The sequence below is a fragment of the Lutjanus erythropterus genome, chromosome 9 (assembly GCF_056507025.1).
Source record: "Lutjanus erythropterus isolate fLutEry1 chromosome 9, fLutEry1.hap2, whole genome shotgun sequence".
NCBI lineage: Eukaryota > Metazoa > Chordata > Actinopteri > Lutjaniformes > Lutjanidae > Lutjanus > Lutjanus erythropterus.
In genome coordinates, this window is record NC_139325.1 from 39,894,722 (window position 1) to 39,920,740 (window position 26,019).

Consider the following 26,019-nt stretch of genomic DNA (forward strand, 5'->3'; position numbering starts at 1 on the left):
TCATCTTTCCTTTTCAGGATATAAGTTATCTTCTCCAGCGTATTCATTTCTCTAAGCCTTTGACCCACCTGTGGCTTTGGTGGTGTTGCTCACTGACACAAAATAAAAATAATCAATAATTCACCTCAAATGCATGAAAACTAAAGTAATGAACCTGTTTTGAAAATGTAAGGAGTGGAAAGTAAATATATTTATGTTAAAACGTGGGGAGAGGGAGACCAACTTCAACATGACTCTTGAAGTGTGCCAAACGTTGGGTGAGCATTCATGTGGAAGGACGGTGCTAATGTTAAATAATGTTTGAACATATCACTGGGTCCTGCGGTGTCCATCAGGCCATGCCATCATAAATCTACTGAGCCCTCTGACAGGTGACATAACTGTACAGCCCCTGACATAACCTACCTTTAAACTGTCCTTGAATCCCACGAGAGTAGATAGTCAGATGTGTAACCAGGTCATATCTATATTTTATCTGCTTACGGTAATCTACAGTGACTGGACCTCATCTTCTTTTACAGGCAGGTTATCTGAATGTCACGACCTGCTCAGCTGTCCATCGACCATCACTCCTTATCTGACTCTGCTGTCTGACAACTAGCCACTGATTAACAAACCCACACATATGAGGAACTTTTCCATCCATGGTGTCCCTTGGTCTGTCTTACTGTACTAAAGGTCACACAAGTGTTCATATGAAGTTGTGTGTGCGTGTGAGAGTGCAGGCAAGCCTTTAGGGTCATTAGCACTCCCTCAATAACCAGTGTGTGACGAAACAGAGAAAGCTCAGTGCGTCCCTGCACCACACCATCCTCTCCTTTCCAGTCATCGAAGCAAGTGGCAGGTTCACAAGCATGTCAAAAAACACTATTTTGTCTGGCTAAGCAATGAAATTGTCAGGCTAACCAGCCTAGTTCTGCCTTGTGCAGCTGGTTTGATATTCTAAAACCTACCTGCTTTCTGCCAAGTTGTGGTTATGGCTTTCGTTACACAGCAGCTGGAGTTGGTTGGGCTTGACGTGCAGGCAGCTTGTGCACAACCCAAAACTGGTCTGGTCTCATGTGGTGTGAGACTGTAACCCATTACTTAGGGGACAACGGGACAAGGGAGTTGACTAACAAATCAATTCCAGAGGCCAGAAATGGTGGATGTTTGGGCACGAGGCTACTAACCTCATCCTGTAAAAAAACAAAAAAAAAAAAAAACTTATGCTACAGAAACTGTGACAACTTCATTGCAGAAGATTGTTGCGGCCTTAAAAATAAACAAAATTAGCTAAAAATATTTTTTTTCACAAGAGGAAATATTCTCACACCTATTTTCATTATTAAAGAAAAAAGTACGACTGATCATCTGGTTTAATTGAAATGAATCCTTAATTCACCGCGTTAGATGTGAAAATAGTTTTCTGCTGAGTCTGCTGCAGACCACTGATTTAGCAAAAAGAAAATGACAAAAATCTCCTCCCAAAAAACAACGAGGACTCAGGCACTTGCTGATAGCCAGTATATTAGTCTAAACCTGTGGCAGTTGAACACAGGTGGTCCATCCACTGAGTGAGCGTGTACACATGAGCGAGAATGTGAGTAACCATATACAGTCAGAGGAGGTTTTATTTACGTCAGTCATTGTTAAGAAATAAGCCAGCAAAACTTGCTAGCTAATGCTAGATAATGTTACTTAAGAAAGAACGTGATCAGCAATCTACGGTCAGAGACAAATCATATTTTCTTCCCATTTGAATTGTTCCTTGACTTACACATACAATATGATGTTGTTCAATTTAGAATCTAACTTCACAAGACATGGACATCGCAATTTACAGAAGGTTTGTTGTAGGTTAGTTTTATGTGAAACCGCTAAGTGAACTTCATCTCTTGTCTTGCACAATATACCTCATCTACACCAACATCGCTGTCCAGTAGAAGTTATCTTACCTGAAGTTTTATCCAGTGTCTCTTGGTCCTTTTATAAGCAAAAGAAAGTGCAAGACCTGTTTCTTGTGTGACTACATGCTGCTACGAAAACACACAGCCACCGTAGCTTCAGCGGCTAACGTTTTGGAGGGAAAAAGTTATGATGTCAACTTCAACTTCAGGGACTTCAACTTCAGCTTCATACTTCAACAGTATTCAGACAAATAGCAACTTTCTTGACTTGTAAAATTATCCTATAAATTAACAAACGTGTAATTCATGGCACAATTCAAATGGGATCAATAAATTATTCATCTCTTGCCATTGACTACTGGTAACATTTTTTCTGAAGCCCCCATGTCAACTGAAAGGACGTGACATTGCCTCTCTATTGTTTTGCTTTCACCTAAGCTCCTCCCACAAAAAAAGTCATAAAGTCTATCGAGCTTTTCTTTCCCCAGGACTGTTGCGCCTAGTCCGACCCTACTGTGCTGTGATTGGCTAGAATTTGTTGTCTCAATGTGTAATGTGAGGAAGTCTACTTTAACCTTAACACCATTACCTTCTTGTAAACATTCCAAAGTAGTTTTCTTGCCTAAACGTACCCAAGGAGTTTTTGTGCCTCAACCCAACCAAAATGTAAATTAAAACTGAAAATAATAAGTCATCTAAGTCTAAAAAATAAGTTAACAGTGACATTTAGCTTCACTCGGGACACGAAGCCCAGCCTCCTAGCTGGGTTACAGTTCTGTCTCTGACTCTGAGCGAAACTCCTCCCAACTGCCTGGTCACTTGTGCTCACAGCCAATTAGAGTACAGTAGCTGTAGCCAACCACAACACATTAAGCATAATGATCTTGGGGGGAAAAAATAATGCATGTTTACGAACAGAAAAGGGGTCTATTTTTTGGCTCTGTGCAGTTACCAGGCAACCAGCGGACACTCCAAGTGGGTGGTCAAAAGTAAGCCTGTTTCAAGGTTTTGTGCTAAGCTAAGCTAAGCTAGCCATCTGCAGCCTTATATTTAACAGCCATATATGATCTTATGACTCTCCACCAGAAAGCAGATAAGTGTTTTTCCCAAAATGTGAACTATTATTTTATATATTTTCACTTTTAGGCAACTTTAAAAGACATTCCCCCACCAAAGTTTACTTCTTACGGTGTGGAGTGGCTTTTTTCTTAATTTTGGGAAATAAAGTATGAAGGTAAATAAAGCATGAAATTTTAAGTTAGGCTGGTGTAAATATAAACGTTTTAATGTCTGGTTAAAATGAGAAATCCCATCAGGATGAAAGGGGGCCGGGAGAACTAAAATCCTGGTTCCGGCCCTGTTTAATACTTTTGATATTCAGTCTTATCTAAACCAGCTCTGAACACCACACAACATACTGCAGTGAGAGTGTGAATGCGAACACATGGCTAACTTGACTTTGGGTGTCCAGTGAACTGCACTCTGAAGTACTGAGTAAACAAACAACAGGCTGCATGAGTTGTAAACAAACTCTCGCGAGAGACAGTGCCAGTGAACGCGACACAAGTACCACTCTGACCAAAGGTAAACTCGCCTCTTATAAACGATGCATTGAAGGTGAATGTTCGCAGTAGTGACAGTATCCTGCACCTTTAATGTGGAACTGTCCCGGCTTCCTGTATGTGAGAAAGCTGCACATCAGCTGGTCTCTCCCTGTTTCGTAACCGACCTACTTAACTTTTCAGAGAGGAAAACAAGCGCGTGAGGCGACGAGTAGAGGTACTTTAAGTTGAACGGGAGGAGCCCGGTGTGATTTTAACACCTGCACAGGTAACAGAAGCTCACCTGGAGCCTGCAGCGGTGAACGCGGTGCTTTCTGTCATGGCTGAAGCAGCGCAGCTGGACTCGGTGTCCCGGGGGGTCCGGACCATGTTTTTCATGCTCACACCGAACGAATCATCTTTTCAGAAAGTGGAGGATGTTCCTCAGTATGTGCAGCAGGTGGGTACAGCCTCGCTTTCACTCACGTCTTCTAACAACCGCCAGTGTGGTGATTTATTGTGCAGAAGTCAAACAAGTTCAACATCTCTGTCAGAGACACCTCAGATGACCTTGATTGTCATCTGGAAGAAAAACTCAAAGACTCTTCTGCTGCAAAAGTGGTGAAATCACAGAAGATGTACACACACACATATATATATCTTTTATCAAGCAAAAATGCCAAACATTCACTGGTTCAAGCTCCAACATTTTGGCATAACATGAATATTGTAAGACATTTCTCAGGACATTTTCATATTGTGAATATCTCCCACACATCTAACCCTCTCTATATCGCTATATAGCTATATATATATATATATGTGTGTGTGTGTGTGTATATATATATATATATATATATATATATATATATATATGTATATATGTATATATATATATATATATACACACACACATATGTATATATATATATATATATATATATATATATACAGATGCTGATTGAAGGTTGGGTTTAGTTTTTAAGTCTGCAGGAATACATTGCTGCAGAATCTCTTTTAAGATTTTTTCCCAGTTGTTTGCAAAATGGTCACCATTCACTTACATTGTTTGGGAGACACGTAAGCATGTGTCACATTAACATTCTGAATTAGGCTACTTCTGGAGTTTTGGAGAAGATGGCAGAGTGTGAGCAACTGCAGACGGAGACAATCCAACCACGACCTGCTTGCTTAAAAGCTTAAACTTTTGTTGCTTCAAGATGCATCAGTAAGTCTTTTATAGTTGCATTTTAGCCCTCTGCATCAAAACAAATTGTGAGGTGCAAAGGGATTCCCACTCCTAGTGTCTACATGTCATTATGTAATCAAACCAAACCTAAGTTTGTTTTTCCAGAGGACCTGTAGAGGTTAAGTTTTGTGGATACAAGATTATTATCTAACAATAGCCATGTTTTGTTATCTTATTTTAGTTCGTCAGAGTAAGCTTCATTTATTCTGTTTTACTGAGATTAAAATTGCTTTTACACATCAGACCTAAAATCACATATATACACTGGGGTTGTTCTGATACTGATATGACTATCAGAAAATACCTCAGATGCTGCCTAAAATACTGGTATTTGTATTGGCGGGTAATGCAAGTCTAAGCACCGATCCGATACCACGGGATTTGTTTACCCTGGAACGGGACCCTGCGACTTCTCAGCAGTGTTATGTATGCCTTTTTTTCCCCAGGATGAAGAAGTCATGTTTTATGGCATTCATTTGCTTTATGTGTTTGTTCATGTTTTACAAAAGGTTTGACCTGAACCACCAATCATATCACATCCAAACAGGGTTAGTAATATACAGCTGTTACAAAATAATAATAATTAACCCATGGATCGGTACTCTGTATTGACTGATATGCAAAGTTCAGTCAGCGTGAAAAATGCATGTCTAATGCACGACCTGCTCTCTTTAATCTGCACAAGACTTGCGTGCAAGGTCCAATTTTGAATGCAGGTGATGCAAGAAGCAAAGACCAGATCAAGTTGTCAAGTTAGCTTTATCGTCATAGTAACAAAAATGACATTTACACTATTTGGTTAGGCGTAGGCAACAAAACAACTCGGTTAGGTTTAGGAAAATATTATGATTTAGGTTAAAAGAAATTTGAGTCACGTGACATAAGTTACTCGTAACATTATGTAACTTAAAACTTTAGATAAAGTTGGATTCACACGGGACTGAAACACCGGCCTCCTGGGTGAAAGTCCTGTGTGTTAATTTGGGTTTCTTCTACTTCTTACTGTCAGTTTACAGTGTCTCAGTTGACGTTTATTTACGGCGAATGTCTGGTGCAGGTTTAACAACACATGTTTGTTATGAGGTTTTATGGGGCACATCAGGGGAGGAGAACAATTACCCCCGCAGCAGGAGTCCGTATAATTCACTACCAACCGTGATTAAACAAATTTGTTATTGCTGCAGGGCTCGATGGTGATAAAATTTTGCATGGGTGTGTGTGAGCAGTCAGTGACTCAGCACTGTTTACAGTTTGTGACGTGTCATTAATTATTCCGCACAACTGTTGTTCTCTGATCCCGACAGGCCAAATTAATTAGAAAAAACAAAACACAATCTTCTAATTTTGGAGTTGTTTGGAATTATGGGTTTGTGGGTAGTTTCCAGGTCTCTCAGCTATGCAGTGATTTGAATGCAAACGCAGTATTTTTCTCAGACAGCAGCGGTGATAAAAGTGTATTGTCAGTCTGCGTGTTTTCAGCCAACATCAGTCGTCCATGACCTTATAAAAAAAAAAGGCTGCTTGGGGAAAATGCAGACATCTGGTCCACAAATGTCATGATCCGTGTAATGTCGAATTCAGAGCAAAATAAAATTATTAGATGCCACAACAAACGGTCCACACAGGGAGAAAGTCTGCTGCAGTATAAAATGGCCTTTCTTTAGTGTGATTTTTTATTTATTTGTAAAAAGATAAAATGCAAGATCAAAAATGGAATTAAAATACCCCACCAAATAAGATGGAGGACGAATTACATCAAATAAAGAAAGAGAAATGTGAAAAAATAAGAAGACAGTGATGAAAAGGCCAAAAGAAAGCTTTCTTTTTTGCACAGCATGAGAATCAACTTGCCCTGCTGAATAATTTTGTCCCGAGCTGTCAAGAACGCTGAGCTGCGGAGGTAAAACTATCTGCTAGACAGGAGAGAATAAAGGAGGGGAGGTTTTAGGCCGCCGTCCAGAATGATAATCTCTCTCTCAGCGGGATCGGAGGAGGTCTGCCTGCACTGTGAGCCCATTTGTTAGCTGCAGCTCTGCAGTCTGCTGCCAGATGTTGGAGCGTTGCGTGTGATCGCAGGTCCCTGGTGGCGCTCTCGCCTCTGCTTGTGCACAAGCATTCACACACACACTCACGTCGCACACCTGCACGCTAAAGTGGAAGCATTCACATGTGGATTTGCACACACACATGCATGCATACTCACTCTCACTTCCATCCACACACACACACACACACACACACACACACACACACACACACACACACACTTCCTCCCTCCCCACCTGCAGATGTGCTCCTCTGCGGTCTCGTCACGCCCTTCATTCCTCACTCTTGGCGGGACCATGTGTCCCAGTTACGACTGCAGTCACTTGGTCAATGAGCGCCTTCAAGCTAAAGCTAACCAGCAGGTCTGACACGCTGCTGAAGTCGCAGTCGTGACCTGTTTGCTAACTACGTCCCTCACTAATTGGTTCCATGTTTGACAGACCCATTAAGAGGTTATTACATGTTTCCAGCACAGTTAGAATAGAGGCCTGTCACTGACTGTTTGGTTAGCGCTCACCATTTGTTTGGCCATGGCTAGAAATTTAATCCATTCTTTGCAACTTATGGAAAGTAGAATTTTAAATTTTGTTTGAAACTCATGTGGCATCCTGTGCTAAAATAGCTGCTGATTAAAATGAAAAACATCCTAGGTTTGTTTGTCTTGATGGATCACACATTTGTCCACCATATTGCTGCAGCATGTGTCTGAAGTTGATGATACAGGAGGAACTTTGTTAGCAAGCTAGTTTTAATAAGAAGGGACTTCTTAAATTAACTTAATATACCATGTAACAAAGTGAAGAGAAATAAATAAACCAACTTTTCTCAATGCTAATAGTTTCCACGAAAGACCAGGACATGCTGCCACAATATGTGCAGTAGCATGGACTGTGATTTCACCTTTATTGTTCCCTCCACTTAGAAATCATCAGTAGATTTACTCCTTTAAACTTCATCTTTTCACACATAGGATTGTGAAGCAGAATAAGTTATTTTAGGAACCCTGGGAAATGCAAGTCCTGTTCAGTTTCTGCATCGTTAGATGACTGATACTTGGAGCTCCTCTGAGGCTTGAATCAACATAAAACCTTCCTGGTTCAGTCAGCAGTGCAAAAGATGAGCAGCCGTGTTAGAAAATGTCTGGTTCTTTGATAAAAGGTCAAAGATATAAGCATGGTTACATAAAATATGCACCAAAACGGAAGAAATTCCTTGTATATCTAAACCTAATTGGTAATAAATTTGGCTGTGATTATCACGAGCATGTAGGTGTAAGCTAAGTTTTGTCCTGTCATCCCAAAATGTTTCACTTAGATTTTAAAATGCTGTAGTGTGTTCCGCTATCAGCAGCTATGAGCTAAAAGTGACTCTTTGTAGGAAGCTAAAAATACATTCAGCAATTTAGTTTAGTAGCTAATTTAGCAAGTTTGTTCCCAGTTTTAATGATAAAACACTCTGATTCACACATCTGACTGGCATCTTCTCCATAGCAGCAGCAGCTGAGGCTCATGGGTAGGCTATTTTAAACGTACAGAAAAAAAGCTATAGTTAATATTCAGGTCATCACGTCACAGGAATTTACAGTGACAAAAAATACTTCAAGAATTTAAAAAACAGCGAGAACAGCCCCGGCCTTTGGAACAAAATTTTGATAATTAGCAAAGATGTGCAGCAGGAACTGTTAAGTATAAACTGAGAATATAATGAGTTATTCAATATTTTCTTAGACTTTATTCTCAAATGGTTCGCTAGCTAGCTTGATTTATCTGCTACACACCATGACCAGTTGATTCCACCAGGCACGGCATGTCTGCGCCACGGTTTTGATCCGCCGTTTCACAAGCGTTTCAGCAGTGGAGTATTTTTCACGCCTGATTGTGTTTACTTGCTCAGATTTTGTTGATTAGGTCCTCTTGCCTTGCTCTTTGTGCTTCTGCCACGGATAAGCAGGCTGCGTGGTTCAGTGGTTCCTTGTCTGTCTGTCTTTCTGATTGTGAGTCTGCACGGGGTCTTTTAGATTTTATTTTATTTTCTCCTCTTCTGTGTCTGACAGCCTGCCCGTTTGATCTGCTCTGTGCTAACTGACACGGCATCCATCAAAGATAGACTTGGCGTGTATTTGAAGCGGAGCGGAGAGCTGCTTCTGGGACATGGCGAGTCGCTTCTGGTGGAATCATAAGCATGTCCAGAATGGCCGTGGATGGCTGCTGCAGCGTGGCTGTAACGCGACGCAGCCAGGCCTGTTGGAAATTGCGGGTTATGGTTAGTTAGACTGACGGGCTAATAGCTTAATTTTACCTAGATTACTTTGTATGGTTGTGTTTTATCACTAAACATCAAGACAATTAAATTTCATAGTCTTTTCCTGTTTTATTTTTCTTCCTGTTTTATTTTGCCTGGTGTCCGCCTGACAGCACTAACAATGAAAATAGTAGGTGGTGTGTCAGCGCCAATGACTGATAACCAATGAGATCATTTCTCCCTCCAGCGCAGCTCTGCACAGACAAATGTTTGTGATCTCCGATCTGCCAATACACTGTGGCTTTAGACCCGCTGCTTCAGCCTCGCACAGCGAAACAAACATCATGGATCACAGGACATGAAAGTCCCACGAGCTTTTATCTCATCTGCCAAGACAAATATTCAAACTCAACACAACTGTTAAAAGCAACAGTGGACTTGAAACTGCCTTGTTTTTACAGTTTGTAACAATGCTGAATCATGATTCTCCGTGTGTGTGTGTGTGTGTGTGTGTGTGTGTGTGTGTGTGTGTGCAGGCCACTCCTTTCTTTGTAGGACTGATGGTGCTGGAGCTGGTGGTGGGCGTGCTGAAGACAGGAGCCCCAGTGGTCACAATCAGCGATGGACTCACCTCCGTATCTGCTGGAATGATCTCCAGACTCCCAATGTGAGTGTTCAGGCAGCTCCAACTATTATGATATAATAAGATGGATGTGCTGAATTTAGTACCAGAAAAACTGATGTGCTACTTGTTTTGACCTTTTTATCAGACATTTTATCATTATAATAGCTGCCTTTCCTTTTTTTTGAATGAAACTACCGCAACTTTAACTGTTGCTTTGTGAAGGACCATTACTTTGTCCAAAGGCAGGTAATGAATGTGGGCAACAGGAAATGGGTGCATCAGGTGGTATATGATATTATTCAGCAGGTCCAGAGAGTGTGGACAAATCAAAAGCTGTGTCCCATTTCCTTCTTCATGCACAAGGGCATCAATTTCACTGGGGGAGTCTCGTTGAATATTGTTCTCTTAAGGCCAACATAGTCCAGATAAGATTGAAGTTGCCCTCAGATATTTTGCAGCAGGACGCAGCAGCAGCCTCTGTGAAGTATAGTGCCAGAGCACAGTGCTGTTTTGCACGGCCTGCTAACTGTGTTCACCCTCCTTAAATCAGCTGAAAACACCAAACTGATTAAAAGCATACAGCTCCCTACACACATCAGACTGGTTCTGCTTCTTTATGCTTGGCTCGTCTCTTTCTTTTTATCCTTGATACACTTTGCAGTGTAAACGCTGTTGTTTAAAATTAATTGCTGATCTATGTGACCCAGCGTGATTTTTCGTTTCAATCGTTATTATCTGATGGAAAATCAAACTCATCTGTCACTGGATGCAAATTTGTGGTGATGTGTGATCACGCTGTGACGCTCTGAACCATCCAACCATATTGGATATTTCCTGAGGTAAATCTTGTGACTAACTGTGTTTGTTTAACTCCGACTGGCACAGCTGTTTCAGAGGTGCACATGGAGACACACAGTCTGTGCACCACCTCGCACTCAGCGTTTATCATTCAGATTTCAACTGAGGCTGCAAAATATTAAACTGGAGGTGCAACGCATGCTTTTGCACCCTGACCTGGCCTGTGTCAGACAAACATGCAAAACTTATGGATCCGTTTATGTTGACTGTTCATTATAAAGTTTGAGAGCCATGAGTTTCCCAGGAGAACAACAAAGCGAGAGAGCGCTGGGAGATGAAATATGGGAGAAACCCAGGAAAAATGTGAGAGTTGGCAGGCATGCATGAGTTTCGAGTGGTAAGATGGTGTAGTGAATGTTTTAAGGACTTTTTGCACTGGATTTTAACCATTTTAGGATGCTAGATGCTACAAATATTTATTTTTATACTTCATTAGAATATATAAAGGAAACTTGCATCAACCATTGAACTCATACATACCTTGTATCGTGCAACTTTAACAGGAACTATATATTGTCCCTTCATGGACACACTGTGAACTGACTGTCCCTCCCTCAGGTTGTTCATGAGAGGCTGTGAGCTGACAGCGTACATGTATGTGTGGGACCGTTACCGCCTGCTGGAGCTGCCCTGGGACTCTGCTTGGACCTGGTGGTTCTCCTTCTTGGGCGTAGACTTCTGCTACTACTGGGTCCACCGCTTCGCTCACGGTACCAACACAAGACACTCGCACTGATTCACGCAGGTCACAAAGAAAGACGGGGATTCAGATCTAATAAGTTTAGATTATTAGAACTTTTTCACATTGTTCTTGTTTTTTTGCTAAATATTTGCTGCCAAGCTGTGTGGTTCCTCCACTGCATATTACATAGTAACATGTGTGTTTCTCCTTTGATGTGGCAGCAGACACAGTGCTGTTGTGAGTTCACAACGGAAATTTGTAAAGTGATACTCACCCAAGTCTCTGTAAATGTGCTTACACAATATACAAAATTAGAATGTATAATTTCAGTGAATAGGTACGTTCGAATATACCCACTTCAATCACAACACATCATCAGGTAGAAACAGTTTTTTGCCACTGTTACTGTACCAGAGACACAAAGTGGATCAGTTTATGAAATGAAATAGTGATGACGGAGACAACCCTGCATCAGTAAAAGCTCCCAATCGTGTGGTGGGGAAATACGACCATGACATCATTAAATTAGGATTCATGGTGGGAGGCTGTGATGCTGAGCCAGTAGCAGTGTGTTGGCTGTGGTGAAACCCTCTCGAATGAGACACCAAAACCAGTGAAACTCCAGAGTCACGTAAACACAAAGCACCCGGGATGTGTTGGGTTGGGATTTTTTTTTACCAATCAGAAGAGGGTTTTTATTTTATAACAAGGGCTTTTAATTTGAAACGGATACAGGAAGTGGCAGCATCCATGATCCACACAGTATTGGCTGTAAACCTTTGTTTATGTTTAGATGTAGAGCGAGGATGTGCACACCAAAAGTGATGTCATTGCGTGTGTTGTGTCGTCTCCTGAGGACGTAGAGTGTTTGTGTATATTAATTTTTAAAGAGCAACAGTCAATGGGGAAACTCAACTTTGTAGCTTCATTATTTGCTAAAGGCCAGATCACCAACTGTGACATGGATAAACATAGATGGCACGAAAACACATTGTTATTCCTCTCCATACGTCGTCTTTGACATTGTTGTCTCTGTAGTTCTTTTTCTTTTTCTGTTCTGTGAATCAAGCGATCCTCCATGTTGAATGTTTTGGATGTGATGTCGTCATCAGCATGCAGTTTGATTGGTGTACGTGTCGCAAGCAAAACTTCGGAAAAGTTGACAGCAGCCCGAAAAAGTAAAAGCAGCAGTTTTGCTCAGCGAAGTTCGTTGTTGGTGTGAAGAGTTATTAGCACAGAGAAAATAAAACCTGCAGCTGGTGTGAAAAGACCTTAAATCAGCCACAGATTTTCTGTTTTACCGTGCTGCCCCCCCCCCCCTCGCTCCGGTCCAGCCAAAAAGGAGCAAAGTGGCTGTGGTCAGCTTGGATTCATTGTGTTTACTATGGATTTTAACAGCAGCCACTTTTCCTGGTGGAAAAAGTCTTAAAATGATATTAGAAACTTTTAAACAAGCTAAATGCTGCTTCCAACCCATTCATGCTTCAAAGATACACTTCTTAAGTTTTTACACATTGAAATTATAACAACGATGGCGGAGCATCTAGTGTTGTGTGTGTTCTCAGTGTTAAATATATTAAATGTTAGATTACTTTGCCGACATAACTCAACTACCCACCAGCTCCAGATGAGCAATCTCTCCCCTCCTCTTTCAAGCGTCCCTCGGATAATGCGAACACAAAACTACAAAGCGAGCTGATGAAAAATGGTTGTAAAATGTTGATTTAGTTGCCATCCCTGCAGGGAGGAGTCATGAAGATAGTACACACATCATGCTTTCCTGGACGTTGTGGAGGAAGCAATTATTTTTGAGTTACATCCAGCTGGTTTAGAGCTGTGCAGATGTGAGAGGCCGTGGTCTCTAGAGGGCTGTGGTCTTAACCCGGAGCTCTCACAGCAACGAGCTGTATATAGTCATGGCTCTAAAGCAGCAACGTCCTGCAGCATCACTATAAAAAACAGAAATAAAAAAAATATATACCGGATACGGTATTTCTACAGTAGTGGCTCCACATCTTTCCATGTGTGTTGGCTCACTGATGCACGTGCCAGATGCTCGGCTGCCACACAGCACACCGGAAGAGAAGTATTTATTTGTGGCCAGCACTGATGTTTATTTGTGTCAGTGGCACATCAAGCTGCCCGCCGTCTAGTCCGCATAGTTTTGGATGAAAGTCCACTGCTGCTTTGTTGGTGTTAGAATCTGGCTAAACAGAAGCTGTGTTTTTAAACCGTCTGCCGCGGCTCGCCAAAAACTGCCCGACATGATTTTGAGGTGACTCAGATCGCCTCAGGATGCTTGGTAGAGGTCATTTTTACTCTATTGCACCGCTCTGCTTTTACCATGCACTGGAGGTATGTTTAACTCCCGCCACCATGGCACAGACAATATTGGACATAATTATTATCATGGTTGTGTCTCTGTGTGTTTAACATGCATGTTCTAACTTTCTTGAGACCAAGGCGACTGCAGAGGTACAGAGAAGGTGATCTAATTGGATTTGGGAGCATTCAGCTGCATCAGTTTACTCAGAGGATACTAGAGTTAGGCGATATGGTAAAACCATGTCAGGCCATCAGTCGATATCTTCGTCACCCCTCCTGTCCTCTTGGGTCTCAGCTGGGAGATCTGCGCAAGCGGCAAATTCACTATGTTACGCATGCTGCGTATGTTCTCTATGTCCAATAAACAAAATACACTTACAAAGTAACAAGAAATTAAATATTCTCACACTTATTTTCCTTTTTAAAAGTAGAAATACAACTGTACACCTTCTGGATTCAAGTTTCTCCTTTTTTCTCCTCATTAACTCCTCGTAAAACACACTCAATTCATGAAAAACTCACCTAAACCATCTTTGTTAGTCTGTTCACTCTTCCAACAACTGGCAACTCTGGTTTGGTCGAATTAGATCCTTAATTCACCGCGTGAAAAGAGTGCAAAGAGTCTAATTCTGCAGGCCGTTCTCAGCTCAGCACACTCGTGGTCAGCAGGCAGCAGAGCAGCAGCTGTCACTCTGCAAACTATTAAATTAGCATCATAATATGTCAAATAATCAACCCAAAAAGCAAGTTGCAATGGATTCAGCCCATTGTTGATAGACGGTATATTCATCCAATAGATACCCTGCTTTTTGTGAAAGAGTGAAGAAGTTTACTGGACGTCTTAAGACTTCTAGTCCAGCATGTTGCACCGCCATGTTTCTACAGTAGCTATAGAAACAGAAACAGCATGGTTCTTCAGCCCTAAATGAATTACAGTACAATAACATAAAAGGTTAATGGAAGCAGCTTGTTTTCAGTCTTCTTTAGTAACTTGGTTTTCTTAAAACAAATTGTCTAAATTGGATTAAGCAAACTTGATAAACAAGCGGAAGAGAAATCAGACCTCTCAGGAACATTCAAACTTCATTTTCAACTTCCATCAAGTCTTTACATGTGTTTCTGCATGAAGAAGACACTTTTCAAGGACAGTCAAAGTATCACTGTGGTGCATTCGCATGACGAATCAATATTTATAGCTGTGCCCTTGAAACCAAAATAATTAAATCCAAAGTCTGCCTGAAATTGAAAGTAAACTGAAGAGGAACTAACATGATATGGGATGTATTTACTGAGCTGCATGTTGTACAATAAACATGAATATCAGGAGTAAGCTGGTTCTTGTGTGCATGTAAAAGCCTTTTCTTTTAAAAAGTGCAGTTTCACTCCACTCTGCTGTGGTTCGAGCAGTTATGTAAAACAATACATTTATTTTCTGTGAAAGAGATCAAACTTTGTTCCAGTCTGCGACATTTGGGAGGATTTATTAGCAAAATAAGGCACAAATGGAGTAGAATATGAATTTGGTGGTGTATAATCAACTGAAGATAGCACCTTGGAATGAGTCCTTTGTATATATATATGAACTGCTGTGTTTCTGCTGTCACTAAATATAGGATCACCAGGAAAGACACACTCTGGCAGATAAGAGCGGACATGTTTAGAATATTTACATCATAGGGACTGGACCGATCTCTTACCTGGCAGGATGACGGGATGCCATAAGTCTATTTGCAGAGCTACCAGTGAGTTTATGTACAAAACCCTTTTCAGTGTGATCCACAAAAATCAAAGAGTGAAAAAAAAAAAGTCTCGTTATTGTTTGTTTGTTTTCTTGATTTCTTGTCGAATGTGTGGAAAGGTGTGTTTATGTGTAGGTTGTTTTATGACACAGTAAAACTAAACTGAACCAATACCTCAAATCTGGCAGCAAACTGGGGTGGATCAGTTTTTGTGACCCATGATTTGGAAAATACCAAGTTATCCGTAACGTGAACAAACTCCAGACTGATGTTTTGTCAGCAAAGGAAACCAGGAGAAGCACACACTGATGTTTCGAGGGTTGTTGATCCATGTGTGTGATCTTATTTTTAGAATTACAGTGGTTATGTGTCTGCTGAGTAATACTCAGTGAAACCTGAAAATTTAATGATGTGTGTTCCCGTCGTTGCCCTCATTGTCTGACGATGCAGAGGAATGACGTCTGCAGCATCACATACGTCTGCTCGGTTCATTTGGTCGGAATTCTTTTATTTTTGAACTGCAGAATCATTTTTATGTCTCAAAAAAAAAACAACTTTCCACTTACTTTCATTTCCTCTTCTTCCAGGCTGTTGGGTTTGTTATTATGGAACATTGTGGGGTCGCAGATAATTGTCTGGTGCTGAGTGCCCGCAGCGCTCGCTCAGGATATAAGCTTTTCCCCTTGTTACCAAAGTCCTCCCCGACCGCAGGACAGGGCCGGCACGGTCCTCGCTCCTCACTCTGGTCAGCCGAGGTCGTCTCGGTCAACCAGACTCTGACCTCCGGCTCTTTCCAGAGCAAGGTTCAACCAAAATACTCCAACGTGTGGGATGGACGTTGCCTATAATGAAGCGCTGAGGAATGAGACAGATGTAGGATGCGGCTAGAAAGTATTTTTCAGCAGTTTAATGAGTGTCAAATTGTCATGTAACACCGCTTTAGGAGGGCCTGTCTCATTTTATTGCACTCATATCTTGGAACAGTTTTACAGTCGTGCAGTGTTCCTGCTGTTTTGAGGCAAAAAACAGCATCTATAATCCTATTGTGTCAAGACATGCGAGCTATAAATCTTCATATTGCATAATAAGGGAAAGATTACAATAGAAATCTGCAGAAAGAGGCAGAAGTGACATCCTCTGCTGGGAAATCTGAGCCATTATTAGCCTCACTGTAAAATATCATTTTCAGTTTGACCAGTTTTATGGCCATTTTTTTCCCTAGTTTTCCTCTCATGACTTCCACATGAAAGGACAGCTCAAAGATAATTAAGTGGAAAGTACTTTGAAAGGCAGTCGGTCGTCTGTGCTGATGCCGTCTTTACCGAGGACACATTACTGCTCAGGCTTCGCTCTTGCCAGATGCTGCGTTCCTGGAGATACCGACAGATTGAAAATCTGCTGGCCTTTAGACACCAATGAAAACCAGGGTTCTCCATCGTCAGAAAAGCCTGTTACTCGACTGTATTTGTGTCCTTTATTTATTTTACTTTGAATATTGGCTTCTGAATGACCTTTGAGCACACACAGACTCAATTGAAGTGCTCATTTATCTCTGGATATCAATATTTACTTGAACTCTTATCATCGGTGCATGTCTTGACTTGATATACTGTAGTGTTACTGAACCATGCTTTCTTAAAGAAAAACATTGAATATATTTACTGCAGTCAATCATTAAATGGCCATGATATGTCATCAGACATTAGCAAAACATGCTAACGAAATAAAAGCTTCTCCGGCAAAGAAACGCTACTTCAGAATGTGTGTTTTGTTTTTTTTTGCCCGTTTAACATTTATTATAGTTAAAATTAATGCAGAATGTTCACCAAATCAGTGAGTGTATATTTATGAGTGGTAAGAAATAATTAATAATCCTTTAGATGGAGTGAATATAGTAAAATCAAGCAACACTTTAATGGAGTCTAGCAGGCAGTCACTGAACTCCAATCCACAGAGCAGTGGGGTTTCGTTATCAGAATAACAGGATTAACTTTACATTGAAATAAAAATAAACTGGCACTTAGGAACAGCTGATCAATTTTCAGCACAGGACTTGTGGTCGCTCCTCATTGTCAGAGTGTAATTTTTTGTTCGTCTTGCGCAGCATCCCCCTTTCAAACTTTTTATTCCAGGCTTAAATTACTGTTTTTGTATTCTGATTTCATATTTATTGACATTAAAACTGATGCAAAAGCTTTGCTGAATAAGTAAGTGTCTGTTTATGAGTCCTAACAATTATTCATAAATTCATTTATAATCTTTTAGAAGGGTAAATGTTTATAACAGTTAATTTGGGCAATATGTTGATGGAGTCTGTCAAGCACTAAGACAGGCAGTCACTAAGTCCAACTCCAGAGTGTGGGCTTTTGTTTTCAGGATACTGTGCTTAACTTTACATTGACGGACAACTGACAGTTATAAACAGCTGATCAGCTTAAAGTGGAGGACTTGACTCGAGCACTCGTGCAGGCTTCGTGTCCCTGCAGCCTGCAGGCAACCTGTCTGCAGCTCAGAGTTTGGGGAGGAGGGGGCGAGGAAAACGACTTGCTTCAGCTGTAGATTGTATCTTAAATAGGGACTGAATATAGTAGGCATTTTTCAACGCTGGAGTCTTACATATTGCTCCTTTAATGATCTGTTCTTGTTGCATTTTTTAATGGTTTTATCTAGGACTGGACAATTAATCGAAATATTATCAGAACTGCAAAATGCCCAAAGTGTAATTTAAAAATTGCAAAAGCTGCAATTCATAAAAGAATAATGTGTGACAAAACAACATCATAATGAAGTTCTGAAGTGCCGCAGAGATGCCCTGACCTACAAATCTAATTTGTTCATGTTTGTTTGCTACAGACCCCAACAAATGTCACTTCATCATGATTTAAATTTAAATTTAAATTTTTTTCAGAGAAAATAAAAAGTGTGATGCAAAAATGATCTTTCCCACTAATCATGAATCATGATTTTTTTTTTTTACCATATTGTGTAGCCCTGGTTTTCTTTTGCTTTTGAAGATTGCTGACAGATTTCTAGGCAGTTTCCGCCTCTAATCCGTGACCCTTGCTACACATACGTAACCATTGGTTTATGTATTAACAGCAATAGAATCTGTGTTTTTATAAACACAGTGGTTCAATAACCTGGTGACTGACAAGAATAGAAAAACAAACTCCACTTTACCCCACATTCTGTCTGCTGCTTTCCCCTCTGGTCCTCTTCCACCATCAGACAGACTATATATGTTCAAAACTTTTCTATTCTGAAGCCGCCTCGGACCAGATGGTTTTGGGTGAGCAGGAGGCCGACTCGGTTCGGATGCGGCCATGTTGTTGACAGGCCTGTTGATTCTGTTTATTCTAACCTCATATCGCGAGTGCCACTAATAGCAACTCTGCTCCCGGGCAGCATCTATATTCAGGCATGCCAGCCAGGCTGAAGCCATTAATCAGCCAGTCAGCTGTCCGTACTCTGATTATATGTGAGGTAATGGAGTTACGCTGCAGTTGTCTCACCACACTGGCTGCTGCTGCTCTGTGTTACTCTTATATCCCAGAAACATCTAGGAATTGCTTAAAGGTCCAGTGAAATAGTTTCATTACTTCCTTTAGTGTGATGCATTTCCTGTCCATTGATCTTAATAGTTCCCTTGAAACAGCCAGAGGCGTGCTTATTGGTTACGCAGCCAGAGATGGACTTGTTGCAGACATTGATTGGTGTTTATAGCAGTCTACAGCAAAAACGGAGAGCGGTTCTTTTAGACTCCTCGGACTGAACGCGCCGTGTCAACACGACGACCAGACCGGTTCCAAAACAGCCTCAGAGACCAATGGAAGCCATTTTGACGACAGGGAACAGGCTACAGTATCGAGGTGGTTTTCTTGCTGGGTTTGGCTCCCGGCACACCAGGGCGAGGAAGCAGCAACTAAGCTAGAGCTATCTGTCCATCAGGAAAACTCTGTTATTAAATAACTGAGAATTGAAGCTGAGCAGTTGAAGGACATCAGAAGGGAAAATAAAAAATACTTAATCCATAAAATATGATCCAGTTTCACACAAATCAGTGAAGTTATAAAGTTGTGCTTCTGTACATTACGGCAAAACCCCCAGGAACAATCCAGTCTGCTACAGGGCTACAGGATGTGTCATTAACATTTTTTATTTGTTTTCAGGAAAAGTCAAGCTCTGAAATACCATTAAAAATAGCCGAGAATATCTACAGAACAACTTTCTTTGGGGGCGAGGAAAGATGTCCAATCTCAGAGATGATAATGAGAACACTTGTAAAATACCAGGTGTAAAGGCAAAGGCAAGGAGGATAAAGTGTTAGAATACAGATCCTCTTTCAATACCAGGTGGAGAAGAGGTGGAAATGCCAGCCTTAAAACCTGTTTGACCAGTTAATGACATGTCTGTATCAGAATATGCTTTTTGTTTTACTGTTTCAAATAATCTGAAACTGATCAAGAAGTTATGAGACCTATCTTAAAGCCTAAAATTGCTATCACACAGTGTGTAGGTGCCTTTAATTGTATATGGTGCACATTTGTCAGGCGCTGCAAGAAAACAACTTAAAACCACAAAATCTCCTCCTGTCTTCAGTGTCTCCGACTCTGCTGCAGTGTCTGTCTCTGCTTGCCGTGCTGTGTCTCTCTTGTTATTACCCTCTTGCCTGCAAATCCTGATTGTTTCCTGTGTTACCTGTGGTGCTGACGGAATTGAGTAAACTCTGTAGTTACATCTGCCTGTTCACCTGTCCTCTTTTACAAACAGACTTGGAGTACGATCTCTTGAGATTCAGCAGATCCTTGACTGATATTCATGAGAATATGAAGTATCTCGTCTATGCTCCTTTTCCCCTTCTTTTACAGTATTACTGTAGCTCTTATAACCCCAAGTCCAAAAAAGCAATGATTTGCAAATCCTTTTCAACCTGTTGTATTATTTTCCTCTGCATTTCGTGCGTCATAATGCACGACACATTTTCAATGGAAGACACGTCTGCCTGAACTGTTTCACTATGAAGCCACACTGTTACACATGCAGAATGTGTCTTTGCGTTATCTGAATGAAATAAGCAGGTACACCTCATCATGCTTGTGAGGATGCCCCTTTAATACAATTGTTTTTTATAAAACATATATATATATACAAAAAACAATTAAGTTCATCAGTTTGAACATTTAATATCTTATCTTTGTACTGTTTTCAATTGATTAGTCAAAAGGATTTGCAGATCATTGCATTCTGTTTGTACTTACGTTTTTCTCTGTTTGTCTTTTTGTTTCAGGCATTATAAAAGTGTGTGAAAACATAGAAAGATATATGAAAACTGCCTTTAAAAACGCCTCACTCCAAAAATTGGAATAGAAGGAACATAAATCAACAGAAATATTGTTAATCAGGTTCATGTATTCAGCAGTTTTCTCTGTTGAGACGACCTTCAGCTCCCTCAGGTGTCTGGTATGAGCAGCCCCCTTTCAATGTTTTTTTTCTCTGCCAGCACCTTACTACATCCTCTATATCTGTTTGCTGGTATATCCACACTCCTCCCACTCCTTCGGCCTTGCAGACAGCAGCAGTTGTTAAGACAAACAGATGTGCTCAGCACTCGTCCACTCTCCTCCGCTGTCCTCCGTCCCCGAGGAGACGTGGCCGATGTGGATGTTATTGTTAAAAGAGGAGCTCCTCCTGGCTGTGTGGCAGGGTGGAGGCGGTGGGGGCAGGAGGGGGGAGTAACCTGCCCTTGGGCTTCATAAATCTTCACCGTGACGGCGAGTTCCTGGCCTGGTGCAGGTTGCGGGGCCGACAAAAGAATCCGGGCCCCCTCTTGGTTTGCAGGTTCTGTCGGTGTGGTTTGGTCAGGATGTGGAGGTCTCGCACACAGCAGCAGAAGAGACCAAGTGAAAGGCCTCATGGGAGGCAGAGATAACATCAACAGTGATCTATAGGTCACTGTGGTCTCACTCTCTGTCCGCTGTGTGCGCGATGAAAGAAAGAGAGAAACAGACTGGCGCGATTGGACGTGGACATCACAAAGGGATGATGTCCACAGGGCCTGTATGTGCAGCATTTAAACACAGTGTAGAAAAGAAGAGTGTGTTATGATCGTTGAGTGGGTCGCTGAGCTCAGCAGAGGCCACAGTCCAGCTGTCTGCTGCCCTCATGTGCTCCTCTCACTGCACGGACAGACTTCCCTCTGTCAACAGTGTTGATGGACGAGGACATTTACACTGCTGATGCGGCCAGAGAAAAACCTCCACTGATTGGAGGGATGAAGTGTGAATATGAGCGGTGAATATGAGTGGTAATGTCTCACATGTGGATTACTTTTAATACAGTTTTTTCACAACCTGGGTGTTCATAGTTCTTAACATGTTTTATTAAGTAATGTTAACTACGTATGAATGATACTGGATTTTTGATGATGTCCGATATGCCAATATTTTGTCTTCATTTTAGCCAGTTTCTGATGCTGAAACTGATTTATGCATATAAATAAGTCTCTTATGTAGTGGAATTAACTTATTATTATGCCTGTTCTTGTGGTGATGGCACACTGGCAGACGCATAAAATACAATACTTTTCAAAATGTTGAAAAGTTTCAGACACTTCAAAAAACCACTGCAGACATAATTGCGTCACGTGTGCATTATAAGTCGTCAGCAGGATTTATTCATTTCAGGCAGATAACAATATGTCATGTGTCTTATTTCACCAGTTAAGGTGCAGGAAATGAACATTTCTGCAAAAATAAATGGCCAGTATTTAATTTTAAAGCCTTTATTAGCCGATACTGATGACATGATGATTTTTTTGTGCATCATTAATGTAACTGGTGAGATCTGTGGTGACTATGACATATATTTCCTCGATTTTCTTGTGAGTTTTGTGCAGTTTGTGTATCTTGTTTTGTCTCTTCAGCTGAGACATGCTGCCCATGCTAACAACCTGGTTGTTTTCTTACTGTACATATTCTAATGTAACTGCCTGTGGAGTGGTAAAATATATCACTTTGTGGCTGCAACTGACAGTGGTTTTTATTTCTTGATATTTAATTCAGTCTTATTTTATCTGAAAAATTCCAAACCATCTCCTAGTGAGGTTTTAAAAAACCTAATACTGTAAAAACTAATCAAGCAAAGAAGTAACATGAAATACAGTACAACCTGTTATATGTGGCATAGACAATGTGTCTCCTTTCTCAGGAACAAAATAGCTCCCCTGCACCTCCTCCAGGAAAATGAATAAGAGTGCTTTGCATTTCATATTGAGAAGTTTAAGCTGCCCCCTAGTGGACAACACTGAAACACCTCTTTGTTTTCTGTGCTGTGGTTTGATTTTAAAGGTCCGATGTGAGAAATTTAGAGAGATCTATTTGCGTATTTGTGTATAATCGTCTGAAAATAAGAAAAATCAAAGTTATCGTAGAATGAGACAGTTAGATCTACAGATGGTGTCGGTTCTCTTCCATGGAGTCGGCCATGTTGCACCTCCATGTTTCTACAGTAGCCTAAAATGGACAAACCAAAAACATTTTTTGCAAGGCAAGTGGTATTCAGTTGGTTGCAGTTTACAATCTCACTGTTAGATGCCACTAAATCCTACATACTCCCCATTTAATGTTGCATGAATAATTCATGTTACATGGCAAAACAATTAATTCAGTTGTTAATTACGAAAAGCTAATTAGTTGCTCTTTGGTTTTTCATTTGATTGAGTTAAATATTTTAAATCCTCCATAAATCCTGGATTCTAGCATCGAACATAAAATCTATCATGATTATTTCATGACATAAAAGAGAGCAAATAATTCAAATCCTTTGTGGATTTCATTACGTTAGAATGAACAGAATTGGGAACATGATCAATTAAAGTAAAAGTTTATACATTACCTCACCCTTCACTTTCTATACATAGTTTTTACACCCAGTTTGTGAGAGCTGTAAGTGGGCCTGACCATGGTTAGTGTGTTTAGTTTAGTGTGTGTGACTGAGCTGTGTGGACAGCATGAAGTATGGCAGCGGCATGAGGGAGTTGGCCGACTGGCCCGCAGAGTCCGGCGCTCGCTGTTTGGGTTGGCACCCCATCCAAGAGCCCTCCAATCCAAACACTGGAGGGCTGTTCACAGGCCATTACCCCTGTGATTGACAGGGCAGCCCACCACTCAGAGGGCTGCACATGAAGGACGTCGTTTGTTGATGCCAGGAGTTTGTCGCTGAGGGTGATGATCAGGCAGCTGATTGATGTAACTGTAAAGGCATTTCATACTTTTTTTTTTTTGGTTAAAGAGAGTCGATTATGACCTCCTTCTTTGCAGATTATTTTTCTTTTCCATCAGTCATACTTTCTTTTTATAGCAGCATTATCAAGGTACAGTTTGATAATTATTGGCACTTACTGCAGGCCTATGCCGGAGCTGAATTTATGGAGCTCAACAGGACTTTGGGCCTTGCGTTTATATGACTTTGGTTATGTAAGCACTGCTCCTGACAGGGTTGAGGTGGACGTAAACAGACTCTGTTAAAGTCTAACTCAGTCACGTAACATGACTGATTATGACTTATAGGTCTTGATTATGTGTCATGATATAATTCAACAGTACAGTCTGAAATCGTAGAATTACATCACCCTGCTGCTGGACCTCTTGTAGCCGGGTGAATCCCGTGTTGAACACTGGTACAGTAACACTTATTTTAGTTGCACAGAGTTGCAGGAGACAGACATGATAATATACAGTGAGCTATAGAGCACCATATAGTACGCTTACACTACACTTACCACAGGAAACTTTTAGGGGTCCATTCAAACAAATTACTCTTATTTGTCCTAGTGATAACTGCCCATGCAGCTATTTTTGGTTTATTTGTCCTGGTTTTGAGATGGAGGGGAGCAGAATATAAATATGTGAAGTCACTTACTTTCCAGTTTGCCCCATGGGACTTCTGAAAAAAATATGAACGTAACAAAGACAAATAATTTTTTGATCCTGTTTGAATTGTGCCACTAATGACACGTCGTTTAGTTTTGTGTGAAACGGCTCAGTGAGCTACATCTCTCATCTCCTGGGCCTTTTTATCAGTCGGGAAGGGAAAGCATGAGCGAGACCTGTTGATTGTGTGACTACATCCTGGTATGAAAAACACACAAGCATCGCAGCTTCAGCATCTAATGTTAGCTTGTGGAGGGAGAAAGTCAGCAAAAAAATAGACCAAGCTGCACAGGTTATAGTAAGTCAGCTGCTCTTAAATTACAGTAATAATGAAAAAAAAAACCCAATAAAATCTGATTTTTTGTATAATTAGCAACATAGCAACCTGTTACGGCAGCTTCTGTTTGAATGGAAATTACATTGGTGGAACAGAAATGCCACTTCTTCATACTGATTGGTTCCAGCAGAACAAAACAGAATACCTCTCCTTCCCAAGAAGAAATCAGCCAGCACAAACACAATGTCAGGCTGAAGGAGTAAAGTGAAACTTGTCAGGCTGGGGAGCAGTGCAAAGGAAGTAAATTCCATTTATTCTGTTGTATCGGAGTGCGGGAGGAAACCTGGCAGATAAAACCAAAACCATCTACAAGAATAATTATACCGCTGCACTGGAGGTATATGAGAAGGTATTAAAAACCCACAGTAAGGTCTGTTTTACCATTGAGAGTTAGCTCAGCTGTTAGCTTGTAACAGTACAGTAGCAAGTATGGTTGCTATAGATACCCACAGTTTAATATGCACACTGACATACACACTTCCTGTTAACAGTTAAACCACCTAACCTGGTATAAGCAATACTGCCTCCTAAGTAAACAATAAAACAGTTTTTTTGTTATCTAAAACTGATTGTCAGTGCCTTCACAAACTGTTAAAAATGTATTAAAAATGAGTCATATAACTGCTTTATGATCTGGTTTTGTGGTGCTGTAACGTTGCATTACACTACTCTATAGTCATAATTCACACGGCCGCTAGAGGTTCTTATTAAGTAAACACAAACAGTGTTTTAGGGATTTGAATAAACGACCGATGCCGTCATTTATTGTGAGAACAGTCTCATATAAAGTGTAATAACTCTATCACCTGATTAGCGTGCACTCATCCTTGTTATTCCTGAGAAAGCGTGAGCTGAGGCTCGCTGGAGGCCAGATGGAAGTGCCGTCCTCAGCGTTTCTCTGCTCTTGCTGGGAACGTGGACTCTGTGGCATTGGTTCTCACCATTAACGGGGCTTCCCTCCTGAATAGGCCCTGCCAAACTATGCAGTGTCCCGCCGAGTCCGAGAGATGAGGACATGGGCTTGCAGTGAAGCCTAGCGGTTCCTACTTCCTATCAATGACAACGAGCATCAATCTTAGCCGCCCTTAGTCCTGGACCCTGCCAAGCGCGATTCCAGCGAGAAGAAAAAAAGCACAAGACTCAGGCTGCTGGAATTAAACAAAGGCTGGATTATCCTCTCAATATGTCTCTTAGCAGGACAGTTCATCTCTGAATCCCCCACGGTTCAGAGAGGAAGAAACGTCATAATTTTTCGCTTGACTGCTGTGGATGCAGTCAGTCTTTTTTCTTTTCTTTTTTCTCTCCGCCCTCCTCCCACACTCGTGCTTCGACTGTCTGTCAGTTACGTTGAGAGGGCAAATAAAGTTTGAAATAAAATCTAACCCTGTTGCTTCCATTTCGACTCATTCCAAAATACGCCATTTAACACTGTACGTGACACTTCCAAAAACATTCCCTGTGACATTTATTCATTCACACCTGCTGAAATCCAGCAATAACCCTGTTAAATAAGCGAGGTGTGGAGTATTGCTCAGGAGCAGTAGTTCTCTCTCGTAG

The 26,019-nt window shown here is 41.1% G+C and overlaps 1 protein-coding gene across 1 annotated transcript in view; it reads left to right on the forward strand.

Annotated features, from left to right (window-relative positions):
* The first annotated feature begins 3,489 nt into the window (after positions 1–3,489).
* The window catches only part of agmo (alkylglycerol monooxygenase), a 65,372-nt gene continuing 42,842 nt past the window's right edge, over positions 3,490–26,019 (forward strand). The window contains exons 1-3 of the mRNA XM_084727587.1: positions 3,490–3,890; positions 9,503–9,633; positions 11,008–11,159. Coding sequence (XP_084583713.1) covers positions 3,771–3,890; positions 9,503–9,633; positions 11,008–11,159 — 403 coding nt within the window. The 5' untranslated portion in view covers positions 3,490–3,770. The remainder of the gene's footprint in view (positions 3,891–9,502; positions 9,634–11,007; positions 11,160–26,019) is intronic.